The following is a 17,656-nucleotide window of genomic DNA, read 5'->3' on the forward strand; positions in this document are numbered from 1 at the left end:
TAATGAGCAAAAGTGCTTTGTAAATGAGAAATAACAATCCTTGAGAAGACTGGAGGGAGAAGAGAAGAAACTATAGGTTTAGGGATTAGAGGTTTGAAGGAAGGATATTTTTAAGCTAGTGTAAGAATTCAGTAAAAAGTTATAAACTGGAGGTATGAGAGAGTGAAAATGATAAATGGAGTAAGTCCCCAAGCAGATGTGATGGGTCAGAACCAAGGGAACAAAGTTTAATATTGGAAAAGAAATAGTGAAATGGTGAGGATTGGACCTCCTCTAATATCCTATGGCTGTTTCAAACATCCAACTTTCTCTCAAGCCTACTTCAAGGGCGGATTGAAGTTTTCAGCCATGAGTTCCCTCAGTTTACTACTTCACAGCTAAAGCTGCCAGAATGCAATATACCAGAAATGGGTTGGCTTTTACAAAGGGGATATATTAGGTTACAATTTTACCGTTCTAAGGCCATGAAAATATCCAAATTAAGCCATCAATAAGATGATACCTGGACTCTGAAGAAAGGCTGCCACCATCTGTATCACCTCTGTCAGCTGGGAAGACATGTGGCTGGCGTCTGCTGGTCCTTGCTCCTGATTCCTTCCTTTCAGCTTCTGATTCCAGTGGTTTTCTCACTGTAAGCATGCGTGGTCCTGTCTTAGCTTCTCCTGGGAAAACTCTGGATTTCATCTCTTAGCTTCTCTCAGCTCTCACCAGGTTCTGGGCCCGTCAGGTTCTGTGGGTTCTTTCTCAGCATCTCCTGGGGTGTTCTGTCTCCAAAATGTCTCCTTCTTAAAGGACTCCAGTAAGCAGATTAAGACCCACTCTGAGTGGGCAGGGCCACATCACTAGGGAAACAGCCTAATCAAGAGGTCCCCCCCCCCCAATAGTAGGCCTGTCTGCACAAAATTGGATTAAAAGACCATTGTTTTTCTGGGGTACATAGCACTTTCAAACTGGCACAAATCGCATCTGAATGCACCTGTCCTTATTTCCTTACTTCCAGTCTCAGAAACAGAGGTGTCCCTGTTGCTCTACAGAGCTGTGAAACCCAGTTCTTCTTCTCTTCTCCAAAACCGCATTTCATCAATTATCCCTGCTCTCTCCTTTATCCCCAGGTTTCTTCCCCACTAGTGGAATCTTCTTAGCAGATATTTAACTGCTTATTAAATATCTCCACATGAATGTTTCACAGCAACCTCAAACTCATCATTGCTTTCTCCCAAGCCAGCTGTCCCTCTCATGTTCCTTGTCTCAGTTAGGATTATCATTATCGACCCAGAACCCCAGGTGGCTTCCTAGACTCCACTCTCCTCCTCATTCCCATAGCTGACCAATGGCCAAATCCTTTTCATTTTCCCTTTGAAATAATTTTGCAGCCATCTCTTTCTCACTATTTTAGTCCCTGGCTTCAGGTTTTCTTGCCTGGAACACTTTAACAGTATCTTAATTGGTACTTCTGATTCTAGCTCACCCTTTATGGCACTGTTAGGGGCATCTTTCCAAAATGCATTTCTGACCACAACACCCTTCACTTAAAATTCTTCAGGGCTTCTTGTCAAGTTGCACCAAGTTAAAATTCCTCAGCCTGAGCCCCCAGTCTTGGGGTTTGTTCATATGAAACTTAACCCCACAAAGGATAGGTCGAGCCTACTTAAAATTAGGCCTAAGAGTCACCCCCAAGAGAATCTCTTCTGTTGCTCAGATGTGGCCTCTCTCTCCAGCCAACACAACAAGCAAACTTACCACCTTTCCTCTGTCTACATGGGACATGACTCCCAGGGTTGTGGACCTTCCTGGCAACATGGGACAGAAATCCCAGAATGGACTGAGATTCAGCATCAAGGGATTGAGAAAAACTCTAGAATGAGCTGAGACCCAGCATCAAGGGATTGAGAAAACCTTCTCGACCCAAAAGGGGGAAGAGTGAAATGAGACAAAGTGTCAATGGCTGAGAGATTCCAAACAGAATTGAGAGGTTATCCTGGAGGTTATTCTTACACATTAAGTAGATATCACCTTGTTATGCAAGATGTAATGGAGAGGCTGGAGGGAACTGCCTGAAAATGTAGAGCTGTGTTCCAGTAACCACGTTTCTTGATGATGATTGTATAATGATATAGCTTTCATAGGGCGCCTGCGTGACTGTGAAAACCTTGTGTCTGAGGCTCCTTTTATCTACCTTGTCAAAAGATGAGTAGAAAATATGGAATAAAAATAAATAATAGGAGGAACAAATGTTAAAATAAATTTAGTTTGAAATGCTAGTGATCGATGAAAGGGAGGGGTAAGGGGTATGGTATGTAAATTTTTTTTTCTGTTTTTGTTTTATTTTTCTGTTGTCTTTTTATTTCTTTTTCTGAATTGATGCAAGTGTTCTAATAAGTAATCATGATGATGAATATGCAACTGAGTGATGATGTGAATTACTGATTATATATGTAGAACGGAATGAGCATTTATTAAGAATGTTTGTGTTTCTTTCTCATTACTTTTTTAATTAATAAAAAATTTCTCAGCCTGACATATAATGCTCTTCATGACCAACTGCACCTCTTGCCTTTCTTCATACAAGCTTGGTTTTTGTAGGTCAGGGAATGTAACAGGGTATCTCAAGCCTCCATGCTCTGAGTGCACTAGTGTTCTCTTCTTTTGTCTAACTCAGGAACACCTTGTCATCTCCAGAGATTTGGTTCAGATGTTATTTCTATAAAATCTTCCCTGTGGTTTTCTCCCATGGCCCAGGGCCATTTCATCTCTGATTCTACTGCACTGTGGACAGTTAGACCTATATAACATTCTGCAACAGTTTACTTCTCTCCCTTTCTTATAGATTATATACTCCTTAATGATCCTCACCTTATTTTTTCTATGCATCCTTAGCATCTAACACAGAGCTTGTAACCTAGTTTATTGAAACACACTAAATGTTTATTGAAAGAAGAACTGACTTAGACTATATGTCCTCAAGTCATACCACAAAGGAGGCATGTTAATATGAGACAACCTGTGAGTGCAAGATCATAAATGTCTATGCTGTTAATACACACATTAAATATAGCATTTATGCATGCAGTCCTGTGTGTAGACAAAACCTGTGTTAACACTTCCATTCAACCGTTTTATCACGTTTGTGTACATATTTCAGACATGGTATTAGAGCTCTTTATACTGCTATTTGTCTTTCTCCTATCATATTTTAATTTTCCCTAGAGGATCCCATGAAATTAACAACAATAACAATATGTCTCTTTTTAAAACTTAAGTCCTCAATGCTTAAATTTTCCGAAATGAAACAATGTTATAGCTGCAACTCACTGTGCATTTTTCATATTTTAATCTGTCTTAGTTTATATTGTGTTCCAACTTTTTGAACTAGAGAAATTAATACATTTTCTGTTTTAAAATTCATGTAAGACCTGTCTTACAGAATTCCTCAACAAAAACTACGAGAATAATAGCTTTTACTTATTCAGGACTTTTGTTAGAGCCAGATGGATACTTTTGTACTTACCTGACTAATATAAGTGCAAAACCAACTTCAGTGAGATAAAATAGTTACTTCCCTTCCACTCAAGGGATATTTTGATTCAATAGTTATACCTTCAGCCTGTCTCTGGGTTTGCCAAAAAGATAATATGTATGATATGAATATATATATATTTCTGATTACTCTCACAAAATCAGCTGACTCTCTTTCCTTTGCTTAAATTCAGAACTAATTCCTCTAAACTATGCCAAGGCAGGAATTGTATTGGTTAGGTCTATAAAGTCCAGTACCCTCCTGTACTCTCCTCTTATCTGGGTTTTAATTTCAAAGGATTTCAGAGTTAAGTGTCTTTTAAAATGTGGTGGGTAGTAGGAAGGGTCTACCGTCTAGTAAGGAAAATGATGTCCTGTAGAAGGAGATGGAAAATTAAAGTGAATTTCATAATTATTTTTGTGTATCATTAAAGACTTGTTAAATACGGGTGTGGTTTTCTGTGAGAAAAGAAAGCAGACAGATATTTGCAAAAGAAGCCACTGTGTTCGTCTGCTTATATTAAAGTAGAATTTGACTCTTCACAGAAAGGAATTAGGAAAAAGGTAATCATATTTTTGGAATGTAAAACTTTGTTGTCGAGATGGACTTTAATGCAACATTTGTATAGACTGGTTTATACTTGGATGGATTACTTAACAATGACTCTACGCTTGGACGGTAGACAAGAATGATTAAATATTCAATCTTCAGAACTGTTTCATCTAAATAATTTCTGTTTCCTTCTAAAATATCTGACATTTAAAAACGGGAAAGACAGGCACTCACTGACAGAGCTGTTGAACAGCTCATTCCTGATTACATAAGGAAAGGGAGCACAGGAAAAGCCTGCTGATAGATGAACTCCACAGTTAATATAAATAGTACATTTGTTAACATTTTTTGTTTATTTGTTTCAACCTTTGTCCAATTAAGGAATGCTATAAGGAGGGAGGATTTTGTGTTTCATTTTCCTTGGTTTGGCTACCAGTTGGATGGAATAAAGTAAAAGGAATAGAAGCAAAAAAATGAAAGTAATTTATCAAGTGACTCAGCAGCCCAGTATGGTATTAAAGAGCCCTCAAAAACTTTTTTAGAAAAGCTGGATTTCAATGGGAGTATGTAGAGACATCAAATCTTAGGCAATAGAGCCCTTTCAGCTGTATCCTTCTTCTCCAAAGTAATGTCAAAATAGGCCAAAGATTCACAGCCTGGGATAGGACTGGGACAGCAGCAGCTTTATCTTCTATTAGCAATTACTCCAACAAGTGTAGCAGTGGTGCTGGGTCCTAGGCCTAAATGACATTCATTTCCGGTCAGTACCTATTACAAGTATAGTTTGGGGATACCAAATTGAATATGAGGCTTTTCTTGAACTAAAAGGGCTCTAGGCAAGTGAAGGGACATGCAAGCAAAGATATGAAATGATGGGTTAAAAATGCCATTATATCTAAAGGTACAGTATGGGCACGTAGGAGGAAGAAAGTCAGTTCCATCCAGGAGATGGAACAGGAGAGCCTCCAGGGAGCAGATGAAACTGAGCTGGCAGGTATTTGTCAGGTGGGAGCTGAAGTAAGGGGAGGAAAGAAGTTAGGGAAGAATATTCCAGGCAGGGGAAGCTGCTTGTCCAACAATAGAAGGGCATAAAAATAATATAGCATGTTTAGGAAACATAGCATGTTAGTAGGCAGATGTGGTTGATGTGTATGATGAGAAGGGGAAAGCAGTGAGTGATAAGATTGGATTGGAAGGCAAGGCTAGTTCATAGAGGGTTTATATGCTATGCTAAGGAGCTGGGATTTGATCCTAAATGCAATTGAGAACCTCTCCAAGGTCTTATGTAAGAGACACATATTATGCTTTTAAAAGATCATTCTGTTTACTCTGTGGAGGGTGGGATGAAGGGGAGCAAAACTGGAGGTGGAAACACCAAAATCACCAATTAGGATATGATTGCAACAGACCAGATGAAAAATGCAGTAGGCTTGAAATGAAACCAAGAAGATTTAGAGTGTGGGGCTTCCAAGCACAGGACAAATTACGACAGGAGGTAGAAGGGTCCTCATCCTGCAGGAAATATGCTGAAATATAAGCTGAACATCACTGAAATGTGATCCAGGAACTCATGTTTAATTGTGTGATATAGGAACTCATATTTAATCTTGTATTATTGTCAAATTATGTGGAAATAATGCATTCTTTATAATGATCATCAGTATGACCTACCACAGTCAGGGACTTTGGATGAGTTTCTAATCTTCTTGGTCTGTAGGAAACAAAGAAAAAAATGTGAAAAACAGAAATGGGGGGGTAGTGGTGAAGGATAAAAGAGTAAACATAGCGAATGAGTATGCCATTATTTAACATATTTATTTATTTATTTTGGGGGGTGTTGAACCCAATCTCTGGCTTGGAAAGCAAGCATTCTACCACTGAACCACCTGTGCACCCATTATTTAACATATTTTGCCTTCACTTTCAAGGAAAAATTGTCATCTAGGATAGAAATACAAGTCCCCAAAAGATTAAGGTAAAACATCTCAGTCTATGATGTACGGATAATTCTCCCTGCAATTAAATAAAAATATTGAGCCATAGTCTCATTGCGGTTTAATATTCGTATAGATTTACTTAGGCTAAGGTTCTGGCTATGATTTGAAAACCTAATGGATTTCTTTGAAAGTACTGAAGAAATAGAGGCAAAAATAAGACATCTGAGACAATCTCCATTTATGAGGACGATTGGCCAAAGCAGCAGAATTGCCATTTTGAGATGGTGCAGAATTTACATGCTGAATTTACAGAAGTAAACTGGATGTTTTAGGAATAGTAGGGGCAGAAGTCTGCAGCAGATCCCTCTAGTTTCCTAACGAATGGGTTTATAAGCTGGAAAAGGGCCTGGGGTACTCTTGCCCACCATCCTGCTTCAAGGCCAGTCTAAAGGTGTACAAATGGACCTCAAATCCTTTGTGAATATGGGCCAAGTATAAGCGAACAAATATCTGACCTAGTGAAACATGTAAATTCTATGCAAATTTTATATTAAAATAGTCCTAGGGAAAAATATTCTACAATTCTCAGCAACTCAGAGAAGATTCCAATTCAGTTTAAATTAGCATTTACTGTGCATCTATGATATGCCAGGCATTCATCAGATTATAATCTTACATATTAGAAAAAAATAAGAATTAACCTACTGTGCAAAATACTAGTATAAGTAAGTCTCCTAAGGGATTTTGATTTTCAAAACCAAGCTGTATTTATAAATGGGATGTTGAACGAACATGACTCAGGACATAACCAAAACGCAACTTTAATTTTTGTCTCCTGCTGCTCATTATGCTTTTTTCAGTCAGGGAAACGTTTCCTTGGTCATTGGATGAAGCAGCAGCAGGCCCAGTTAACAGCCAGTCCTCACTATGAGGCATAAACATAGTTTCAATCCAGTAGGTAGAATGTCCAGTCTTAAATATTAATCAATATGTTAATCTTCATTAGAAAGTGAGATACCTCTTACTCTCTCAGATAAGACCTGAAGTAGGTAGATACCACCTGCCATGGGAGGTCAGTTTCTGCTCTCTCTTTGCTTGTCTGCTTCCATTTTCAGGAGGAGGAAGAAGTAAGGGCTGGGTGGCTTTGGAGTCTCTGGAGTCTCTGGACTAAAGCTGATCCCTTCTCTCCTTTGGAGCTTGTCATTGCCAGAAGCTTCTCTCCTGAAGTTTCCTTGACCCAGGCTGATGCATCTCTCTTCTGGGTGGTCATTCATAACTTGATGCTCCTTCATCAGCCCTTAAAAATCTGCTTTCCTCCAGTTTCTTGCTGCTGGCCTCCCTCCAGTCCTCTAGGCAGACTTGGACAGAACCCAATATAACTCAACTCTCCCCTGCATGGTTCACAAAAAATGATCGCAAGCTTTGTCTTGATGAGCTTGGGGAGAATAGGCCACCCCAACACAGTGCTTCTGCTGTGTTGCCACAACTTGCTTTCTCGATTTTTTCCAGGCATGAATGAGTCACTGATCCTCATGTTTCCCCACTTCTATGAAACATGCATCAATCTCTCCAAGTGATTTCCGGGAAACCCCCTTACAAGGTTTTAGGTAAAAGAAGTAGAATTATTTGGGGATAAGTGCCATTCATACAAGACAAATTCAACAAAATCTCTTCTCCAATCTTATCCACCATCCACACTTATCTTGGATCTGGGCAAGTGATGTTAGAGTCGTGGAACAGGTTCTTTGAAATTTCCTTCATAAATTCTGCATATGGGGAAACTCACTCTTGCTTTGAAATTGATAACTGTTTTATTAGAACTTCTGGAACTGAGACAAGAAGAATCCCATTATAATATCCTATTATCTTGTTAAAGCAATCCCATAAGGAATTGAGGTAAGAAGAATCCTATTAAAATATCCTATTATGTTGTTAAATCAACCTCATGTATATGTATAGACTACGCAGACAAAATCTTAACTCATGATATTTATGCATCTTCCTTCGAGGTGAGTGTAAGTTCCTTAAAGACAGGGGATGTGACTCTCCAATTCAGATTCTACAAAGAACATTTATCAAGCCATTTGGTACTTATACCAGGCAAAATACCAACAAGTTTCATATAACTAACTCATCTAATTTATCTTAAATTGAGATAAGGGAAGAAGTTTTGTAAAATTTATTATTATCATTATATTAAAACATTATTATTTAGAAAAAGAAAATCTTACCTCAGTCTTCTGGTTCTCTCTCTGGGCCTTCTAAGTAAGTCTTCCAAATGTTTATTTCTCTCCTCCAAACTGAAGGAAGAAACATTAAGTCTTATGTGTAAAATGTATTTTTCTAGATTGATACTTTGTTAGAGTCATTAGAGGATTGGAATAAATTCAGCTGGTAGTTCTAGCTACCATCTGAATAAGATCTTGGCATTCTTTCCTAGCAACACAAATTATTTTATCTATATTTCCCATTATAGGTACCACTGGTGAAGAAGGGAAGTAGATGTAAACAGACATATAAAATGACATTTAGATTTTTTCTATTTGTTTAAACAATGGGTAGAGAACTGATCCCTCTATACGAGTAAACTACAACATGATCTCGGGCTTAACACGTTAAGAAACAAAGCCCCTGAGCTATGAGCTGTGGTAATAGGGGAAAACGTATAATAATGTTACAAGAAGGATCACAGCTTTCCCATGACATGCTAGAGATGTACCTGTGTTCTGTTTTGATGGCCTTTAACAAAAGAGATGCTAAAGTGTTTCCTTGTTGCCCCTGGGAGGGTAAATTCAATTAACATAGTCTATTCTCCAAATCCGCCTTGCCATCCAGGGAGGGTGTATTCTTTTCCTATGGCTGCTGTAATAAGTTATCATAAACATGGTGGCTTTTAACAACATGCATTTATTCTCTTACAGCACTGGAAGGCAAAAATCCGAAATGAGTTTCACTGGACTAAAGTCAAGATGCCAGCAGGGTTGTGTTCCTTCTGGAGGCCCCAGGGGAGAACCCATTTCCTTCCCTTTACCAGCTTCTGGAGGTTGTCCTCATTCTTTGGCTTTGGACCCGGGCATCGTATTGTCTCCTCTGCCTCCATTATTTGGCCTATCTTTGAGGATGAACAGACCCCTAGAGGTTATGAAGTTCTGTTGCATAGCGTCATAAATACAAATGCCTATGGGACAGTCAGGCAGGTAGGTGAGCTGAATGAACAAATGAATGGGGATTCTGAAAAAACTGGGAGCATTTACTCCTATTCCTGGCCAAAAGGAAGATGTTGCTATTTGGTTCTTGCCAAATGATGCCAGATCTCATTATTTTTACAATTTATTTTGATTACAAAAGGTAAGGGGTTTACAGAAAGATCCTGCAGAAAAAAACAGAGTTCCCATGGATCTGCTCCCATTTTTAACATTTTACATTAGCGTAGTAACTTTGTTACAACTGATGAGAGAATATTACTATAATTGTACTATTAACCATGGTCCATAGGTGACATTAGGTTCACTGTTTATGTTGTGAACAGTGCTGTATGTTTATGTTGTAAAGTCCTATGGTTGTTTTTTTTCTTTTTAATTTTTTATTCTAGCAACACATAAACCATTTAAAACTTCCTTTCCCCTTTAAACACATTCAAAAATATAATTCAGTGCTTTTAATTACATTCACAATGTTATGCTACCATTACCACCATCCATTACCAAAACATTTCTGTCACCCCAAGCACAAACTCTGCACCATTTACATATTAACTCACCATTTCTTAATCACAACCCAGCCCCTGGTAACTTGTATTCTAGTTTCTGACTTCAGGAATATGGTTATTCTAATTATTATAAATCAGTGAGATCATACAATATTTGTCCTTTTGTGTCTGGCTTATTTCACTCAACAAGATATCATCGAGATTAACCCATATTGGACTTCCGAGCCAAGATGGCGGCTTAACAATGTGCACATTTTAGATTGTCCTCCAGAACAACTACTAAATAACCAGAAACAACATGGAACAGCTCCTGGGGCCACGTTCTTAATGCATAAGAATAACCTCCAGGATAACCTCTCGACTCTGTTTGGAATAAAAGAGATAAAAATTGCCTAAATTTTAAGTAGACTTGACCTATACTTTGGGGGGTTAAGTTTCATGTAAACAAACCCCAAGACTGGGGGCTCAGCCTATAGCTTTGGTTGTCCACACTGTTTGTGAATAAAGAATTCAACTTGGGGAAGTTGAATTTCTCCCTGTTCTCACCACTCTCCGAAGGGGGCTTTGCAGATCTTTTCCACTCACTGATTGAATCACTCTGGGATTCATCGGGGCATCACTCTGGACAAACCAACAAAACCTCATGTCCTACCTGAGATTCCAAGTACTTATGGGATTCAATCAAACTATCTACATAAGTTATATTAGGAAATGCACTAGTCAAAATATTAATTTTGTAACAGATAAACATTTTTTGCTTTAGTCTCACACAGAAGGTGACATTTTAAAATACTAATTACCAGGGTGGGCCACAGTGGCTCAGCAGGCAAGAACGCTTGCCTGCCATGCCAGAGGACCCAGGTTTGATTCCTCGTGCTGGCCCATGTTAAAAAAAAAAAAAAGGACAAATAAAATATTACTTACCATCTATTTTCAGTACACTGCAATAATGACATTCCTTTGTTCTTCCTCATGCAAAAACATTTTTAAAATTGTACCTTGTACATTTCACTGTTATTATACAATCTAGGCATTCCTAGATAATACCATCTCAATCTTTAACATCTATCTTTCTGATTTCAATATGTCCCCAGCCCTCCTCCCTCTATCATTCTCACATGCAGCTTCATTCAGTGTTTTAACATAATTATATTAGTTAGGTAGTATTGTGCTGTCCATTTCTGAATTTTTGTATCCAGTCCTGTTGCACAATCTGTAGCCCTTCAGCTCCAATTACCCAATATCTTACACTATTTCTATCTCCTGATGGTCTCTGTTATGAACAAAATATTCCAAGTTTATTCACTAATGCCAGTTCATATCAATGAGACCATTCAGTATTTGTCCTTTAGTTTTTGGCTAGTCTCACTCAGCATAATGTTCTGAAGGTCCATCCATGTTATTACATACTTCATAAGTTTATTCTGTCTTAAAGCTGCATAATATTCCATTGTATGTATATACCACAGTTTGTTTAGCCACTCATCTGTTGATGGACATTTTGGCTGTTTTCATCTCCTTGCAATTGTAAATAATGCTGCTATAAACATTGGTGTGCAAATGTCCGTTTGTGTCTTTGCCCTTATGTCCTCAGAGTAGATACCTAGCAATGGTATTGCTGGGTCATAGGCAATTCTATATTCAGCTTTTTGAGGAACCGCCAAACTGCCTTCCACAGTGGTTGCACCATTTGACATTCCCACCAATAGTGAATAAGTGTGCCTCTTTCTCCACATCCTCTCCAGCACTTGTCATTTTCTGTTTTGTTGATAATGGCCATTCTGGTGGGTGTGAGATGTTATTCTGGTGGGTTTTGATTTGCATTTCTCTAATGGCCAGGGACGTTGAGCATCTCTTCATGTGCCTTTTGGCCATTTGTATTTCCTCTTCTGAGAAGTGTCTGTTCAAGTCTTGTAATTGGATTGGCTGTCTTTTTGTTGTTGAGTTGAACAATCTCTTTATAAATTCTGGATACTAGACCTTTATCTGATATGTTGTTCCAAATATTGTCTCCCATTGTGTAGGCTGTCTTTTTACTTTCTTGATGAAGTTCTTTGATGTGCAATAGTGTTTAATTTTGAGGAGTTCCCATTTATTTATTTCTTTCTTCAGTGCTCTTGCTTTAGGTGTGAGCACCATTTATTGAAGAGACTGTTCTGTCCCAGGTAGGCTGGTTCGGTGCATAAATATTTATGATTGTTATGTCTTCATGTTGAATTGTTCCTTTTATTAGTACATAGTATCCTATTTTGTCTCTTTTAACTGTTTTTCATTTGAAGTCTAATTTGTTGGATATTAGTATAGCTACTCCTGCTCTTTTCTGGTTGTTATTTGCATGAAATATCTTTTTCCAACCTTTCACTTTCTTGGAGTTTTTTTTTTAACTTTTTTATTAATTAAAAAAATTAACATACAAAACATTAAGATATCATTCCATTCTACATATACAATCAGTAATTCTTTTTTTTATTAACTAAAAAAAATTAGCTAACACAACATTTAGAAATCATTCCATTCTACATATGCAATCAGTAATTCTTAATATCATCACATAGATGTATGATCATCATTTCTTAGTACATATGCATCGATTTAGAAAAAGAAATAGCAAGACAACAGAAAAAGAAATAAAATGATAATATAGAGAAAAAATAAAAATAAAAATAAAAAATACAAAAATATATAAGAAAAAAACTATAGCTCAGATGCAGCTTCATTCAGTGTTTTAACATAATTACATTACAATTAGGTAGTATTGTGCTGTCCATTTTTTTTTTTAGAAATCATACCATTCTACATATGCAATCAGTAAATCTTAACATCATCACATAGATGCATGATCACCGTTTCTTAGTACATTTGCATCGGTTTAGAAGAACTAGCAATATAACCGAAAAAGATATAGAATGTTAATATAGAGAAAAAAACTAAAAGTAATAATAGTAAGAACAAAACAAAACAAAACAAAACAAAACAAAAACCTATAGCTCGGATGCAGCTTCATTCAGTGTTTTAACATGATTACTTTACAATTAGGTATTATTGTGCTGTCCATTTTTGAGTTTTTGTATCTAGTCCTGTTGCACAGTCTGTATCCCATCAGCTCCAATTACCCATTATCTTACCCTGTTTCTAACTCCTGCTGAACTCTGTTACCAATGACATATTCCAAGTTTATTCTGGAGTGTCGATTCACATCATTGGGACCATACAGTATTTGTCTTTTAGTTTTTGGCTAGACTCACTCAGCATAATGTTCTCTAGGTCCATCCATGTTATTACATGCTTCATAAGTTTATGCTGCCTTAAAGCTGCATAATATTCCATCGTATGTATATACCACAGTTTGTTTAGCCACTCGTCTGTTGATGGACATTTTGGCTGTTTCCATCTCTTTGCAATTGTAAATAACGCTGCTATAAACATTGGTGTGCAAATGTCCGTTGGAGTTTTTGCCCTTAATTCCTTTGAGTAGATTCCCAGCAATGATATTGCTGGGCCATATGGCAATTCTATATTCAGCTTTTTGAGGAACCGCCAAACTGCCTTCCACAGTGGTTGCACCATTTGACGTTCCCACCAACAGTGGATAAGTGTGCCTCTTTCACCGCATCCTCTCCAGCACTTGTCATTTTCTGTTTTGTTGATAATGGCCATTCTGGTGGGTGTGAGATGATATCTCATTATGGCTTTGATTTGCATTTCTCTAATGGCCAGGGACATTGAGCATCTCTTCATGTGCCTTTTGGCCATTTGTATTTCCTCCTCTGAGAGGTGCCTATTCAAGTCTTTTTCCCATTTTGTAATTGGGTTGGCTGTCTTTTTGTTGTTGAGTTGTACAATCTCATTATGAATTCTGGATACTAGACCTTTATCTGATATGTCATTTCCAAATATTGATTCCCATTGTGTAGGCTGTCTTTCTACTTTCTTGATGAAGTTCTTTGATGCACAAGAGTGTTTAATTTTGAGGAGTTCCCATTTATTTATTTCCTTCTTCAGTGCTCTTGCTTTAGGTTTAAGGTCCATAAAACTGCCTCCAATTGTAAGATTCATAAGATATCTCCCTACATTTTCCTCTAACTGTTTTATGGTCTTAGACCTAATGTTTAGATCTTTGATCCATTTTGAGTTAACTTTTGTGTAGGGTGTGAGATATGGGTCTTCTTTCATTCTTTTGCATATGGATATCCAGTTCTCTAGGCATCATTTATTGAAGAGACTGTTCTGTCCCAGGTGAGTTGGCTTGACTGCCTTATCAAAGATCAAATGTCCATAGATGAGAGGGTCTATATCTGAGCACTCTATTCGATTCCATTGGTCGATATATCTATCTTTATGCCAATACCATGCTGTTTTGACCACTGTGGCTTCATAATATGCCTTAAAGTCAGGCAGTGCAAGACCTCCAGCTTCGTTTTTTTTCCTCAAGATGTTTTTAGCAATTCAGGGCAACCTGCCCTTCCAGATAAATTTGCTTATTGGTTTTTCTATTTCTGAAAAATAAGTTGTTGGGATTTTGATTGGTATTGCATTGAATCTGTAAATCAATTTAGGTAGGATTGATTAACATCTTAACTATATTTAGTCTTCCAATCCATGAACACGAGATGCCCTTCCACCTATTTAGGTCTTCTGTGATTTCTTTTAGCAGTTTTTTGTAGTTTTCTTTATATAGGTTTTTTTGTCTCTTTAGTTAAATTTATTCCTAGGTATTTTATTCTTTTAGTTGCAATTGTAAATCGGATTCATTTCGTGATTTCCCCCTCCACCTGTTCATTGCTAGTGTATAGAAATGCTACAGATTTATGAATGTTGATCTTGTAACCTGCTTCTTTGCTGTACTCATTTATTAGCTCTAATAGTTTTGTTGTGGATTTTTCCGGGTTTTCGACATATAGTATTCATATCATCTGCAAACAGTGATAGTTTTACTTCTTCCTTTCCAGTTTTGATGCCTTGTATTTCTTTTTCTTGTCTAATTGCTCTGGCTAGAACTTCCAACACAATGTTGAATAATAGTGGTGATAGTGGACATCCTTGTCTTGTTCCTGATCTTAGGGGGAAAGTTTTCAATTTTTCCCCATTGAGGATGATATTAGCTGTGGGTTTTTCATATATTCCCTCTATCATTTTAAGGAAGTTCCCTTGTATTCCTATCTTTTGAAGTGTTTTCAACAGGAAAGGATGTTGAATCTTGTCAAATGCCTTCTCTGCATCAATTGAGATGATCATGTGATTTTTCTGCCTTGATTTGTTGATGTGGTGTATTACATTAATTGATTTTCTTATGTTGAACCATCCTTGCATACCTGGGATGAATCCTACTTGGTCATGATGTATAATTCTTTTAATGTGTTGTTGGATACGATTTGCTAGAATTTTATTGAGGATTTTTGCATCTATATTCATTAGAGAGATTGGCCTGTAGTTTTCTTTTTTTGTAATATCTTTGCCTGGTTTTGGTATGAGGGTGATGTTGGCTTCATAGAATGAATTAGGTAATTTTCCCTCTGCTTCGATTTTTTTGAAGAGTTTGAGGAGAGTTGGTACTAATTCTTTCTGGAATGTCTGATAGAATTCAGATGTGAAGCCGTCTGGTCCTGGACTTTTCTTTTTAGGAAGCTTTTGAATGACTGATTCAATTTCTTTACTTGTGATTGGTTTGTTGAGGTCATCTATGTCTTCTTGAGTCAAAGTTGGTTGTTCGTGTCTTTCCAGGAACCCGTCCATTTCCTCTAAATTGTTGTATTTATTAGCGTAAAGTTGTTCATAGTATCCTGTTATTACCTCCTTTATTTCTGTGAGGTCAGTAGTTATGTCTCCTCTTCCATTTCTGATCTTATTTATTTGCATCCTCTCTCTTCTTCTTTTTGTCAATCTTGCTAAGGGCCCATCAATCTTATTGATTTTCTCATAGAACCAACTTCTGGCCTTATTGATTTTCTCTATTGTTTTCATGTTTTCAATTTCATTTATTTCTGCTCTGATCTTTGTTATTTCTTTCCTTTTGCTTGCTTTGGGATTAGTTTGCTGTTCTTTCTCCAGTTCTTCCAAGTGGACAGTTAATTCCTGCATTTTTGCCTTTTCTTCTTTTCTGATATAGGCATTTAGGGCAATAAATTTCCCTCTTAGCACTGCCTTTGCTGCGTCCCATAAGTTTTGATATGTTGTGTTTTCATTTTCATTCGCCTCGAGGTATTTGCTAATTTCTCTTGCAATTTCTTCTTTGACCCACTCGTTGTTTAGGAGTGTGCTGTTGAGCCTCCATGTATTTGTGAACTTTCTGGCACTCCGCCTATTATTGATTTCCAACTTCATTCCTTTATGATCCAAGAAAGTGTTGTGTATGATTTCAATCTTTTTAAATTTGTTAAGACTTGCTTTGTGACCCAGCATATGGTCTATCTTTGAGAATGATCCATGAGCACTTGAGAAAAAGGTGTATCCTGCTGTTGTGGGATGTAATGTCCTATAAATGTCTGTTAAGTCTAGCTCATTTATAGTAATATTCAGATTCTCTATTTCTTTATTGATCCTCTGTCTAGATGTTCTGTCCATTGATGAGAGTGGTGAATTGAAGTCTCCAACTATTATGGTATATGAGTCTATTTCCCTTTTCGGTGTTTGCAGTGTATTCCTCACATATTTTGGGGCATTCTGGTTCGGTGCGTAAATATTTATGATTGTTATGTCTTCTTGTTTAATTGTTCCTTTTATTAGTATATAGTGTCCTTCTTTGTCTCTTTTAACTGTTTTACATTTGAAGTCTAATTTGTTGGATATTAGTATAGCCACTCCTGCTCTTTTCTGGTTGTTATTTGCATGAAATATCTTTTCCCAACCTTTCACTTTCAACCTATGTTTATCTTTGGGTCTAAGATGTGTTTCCTGTAGACAGCATATAGAAGGATCCTGTTTTTTAATCCATTCTGCCAATCTATGTCTATTGATTGGGGAATTCAGTCCATTGACATTTAGTGTTATTACTGTTTGGATAATATTTTCCTGTAACATTTTGCCTTTTGTATTATATATATCATATCTGACTTTCCTTCTTTCTGCACTCTTCTCCATACCTCTCTCTTCTGTCTTTTCGTGTCTGACTCTAGTGCTCCCTTTAGTATTTCTTGCAGAGCTGGTCTCTTGGTCACAAATTCTCTCAGTGACTTTTTGTCTGAGAATGTTTTAATTTCTCCCTCATTTTTGAAGGATAATTTTGCTGGATATAGGAGTCTTGGTTGGCAGTTTTTCTCTTTTAGTAATTTAAATATATCATCCCACTGTCTTCTAGCTTCCATGGTTTCTGCTGAGAAATCTACACATAGTCTTATTGGGTTTCCCTTGTATGTGATGGATTGTTTTTCTCTTGCTGCTTTCAAGATCCTCTCTTTCTCTTTGACCTCTGACATTCTAACTAGTAAGTGTCTTGGAGAACGCCTATTTGGGTCTAATCTCTTTGGGGTGCGCTGCACTTCTTGGATCTGTAATTTTAGGTCTTTCATAAGAGTTGGGAAATTTTCAGTGATAATTTCTTCCATTAGTTTTTCTCCTCCTTTTCCCTTCTCTTCTCCTTCTGGGACACCCACAACACGTATATTTGTGCGCTTCATATTGTCCTTGAGTTCCCTGATACCCTGTTCAAATTTTTCCATTCTTTTCCCAATAGTTTCTGTTTCTTTTTGGAATTCAGATGTTCCATCCTCCAAATCACTAATTCTATCTTCTGTCTCTTTAAATCTATCATTGTAGGTATCCATTGTTTTTTCCATCTTTTCTACTTTATCCTTCACTTCCATAAGTTCTGTGATTTGTTTTTTCAGTTTTTCTATTTCTTCTTTATGTTCAGCCCATGTCCTCTTCATGTCCTCCCTCAATTTATCGATTTCATTTTTGAAGAGGTTTTCCATTTCTGTTCGTATATTCAGCATTAGTTGTCTC

The 17,656-nt window shown here is 37.2% G+C and overlaps 1 protein-coding gene across 12 annotated transcripts in view; it reads right to left on the minus strand.

Moving 5' to 3' along the window:
* The window catches only part of CAGE1 (cancer antigen 1), a 110,652-nt gene that overhangs the window by 3,427 nt on the left and 89,569 nt on the right, over positions 1-17,656 (minus strand). For 4 of the 12 annotated variants that reach the window (XM_077143998.1, XM_077143999.1, XM_077144002.1 and 1 more), the window contains 3 exons: positions 8,238-8,306; positions 5,741-5,780; positions 5,385-5,581 (listed from right to left, as the gene is read on the minus strand). In XM_077143998.1, the coding sequence (XP_077000113.1) occupies positions 5,450-5,581; positions 5,741-5,780; positions 8,238-8,306 (241 nt within the window). In that variant the 3' untranslated portion in view covers positions 5,385-5,449. Of the gene's footprint in view, positions 1-4,414; positions 4,838-5,382; positions 5,582-5,623; positions 5,781-8,237; positions 8,307-17,656 lie in introns of those variants that run through there. The other 8 variants (XM_077144008.1, XM_077144007.1, XM_077144004.1 and 5 more) reach the window with 6 other exon arrangements.

This window comes from Tamandua tetradactyla, chromosome 25 (genome assembly GCF_023851605.1).
Source record: "Tamandua tetradactyla isolate mTamTet1 chromosome 25, mTamTet1.pri, whole genome shotgun sequence".
NCBI lineage: Eukaryota > Metazoa > Chordata > Mammalia > Pilosa > Myrmecophagidae > Tamandua > Tamandua tetradactyla.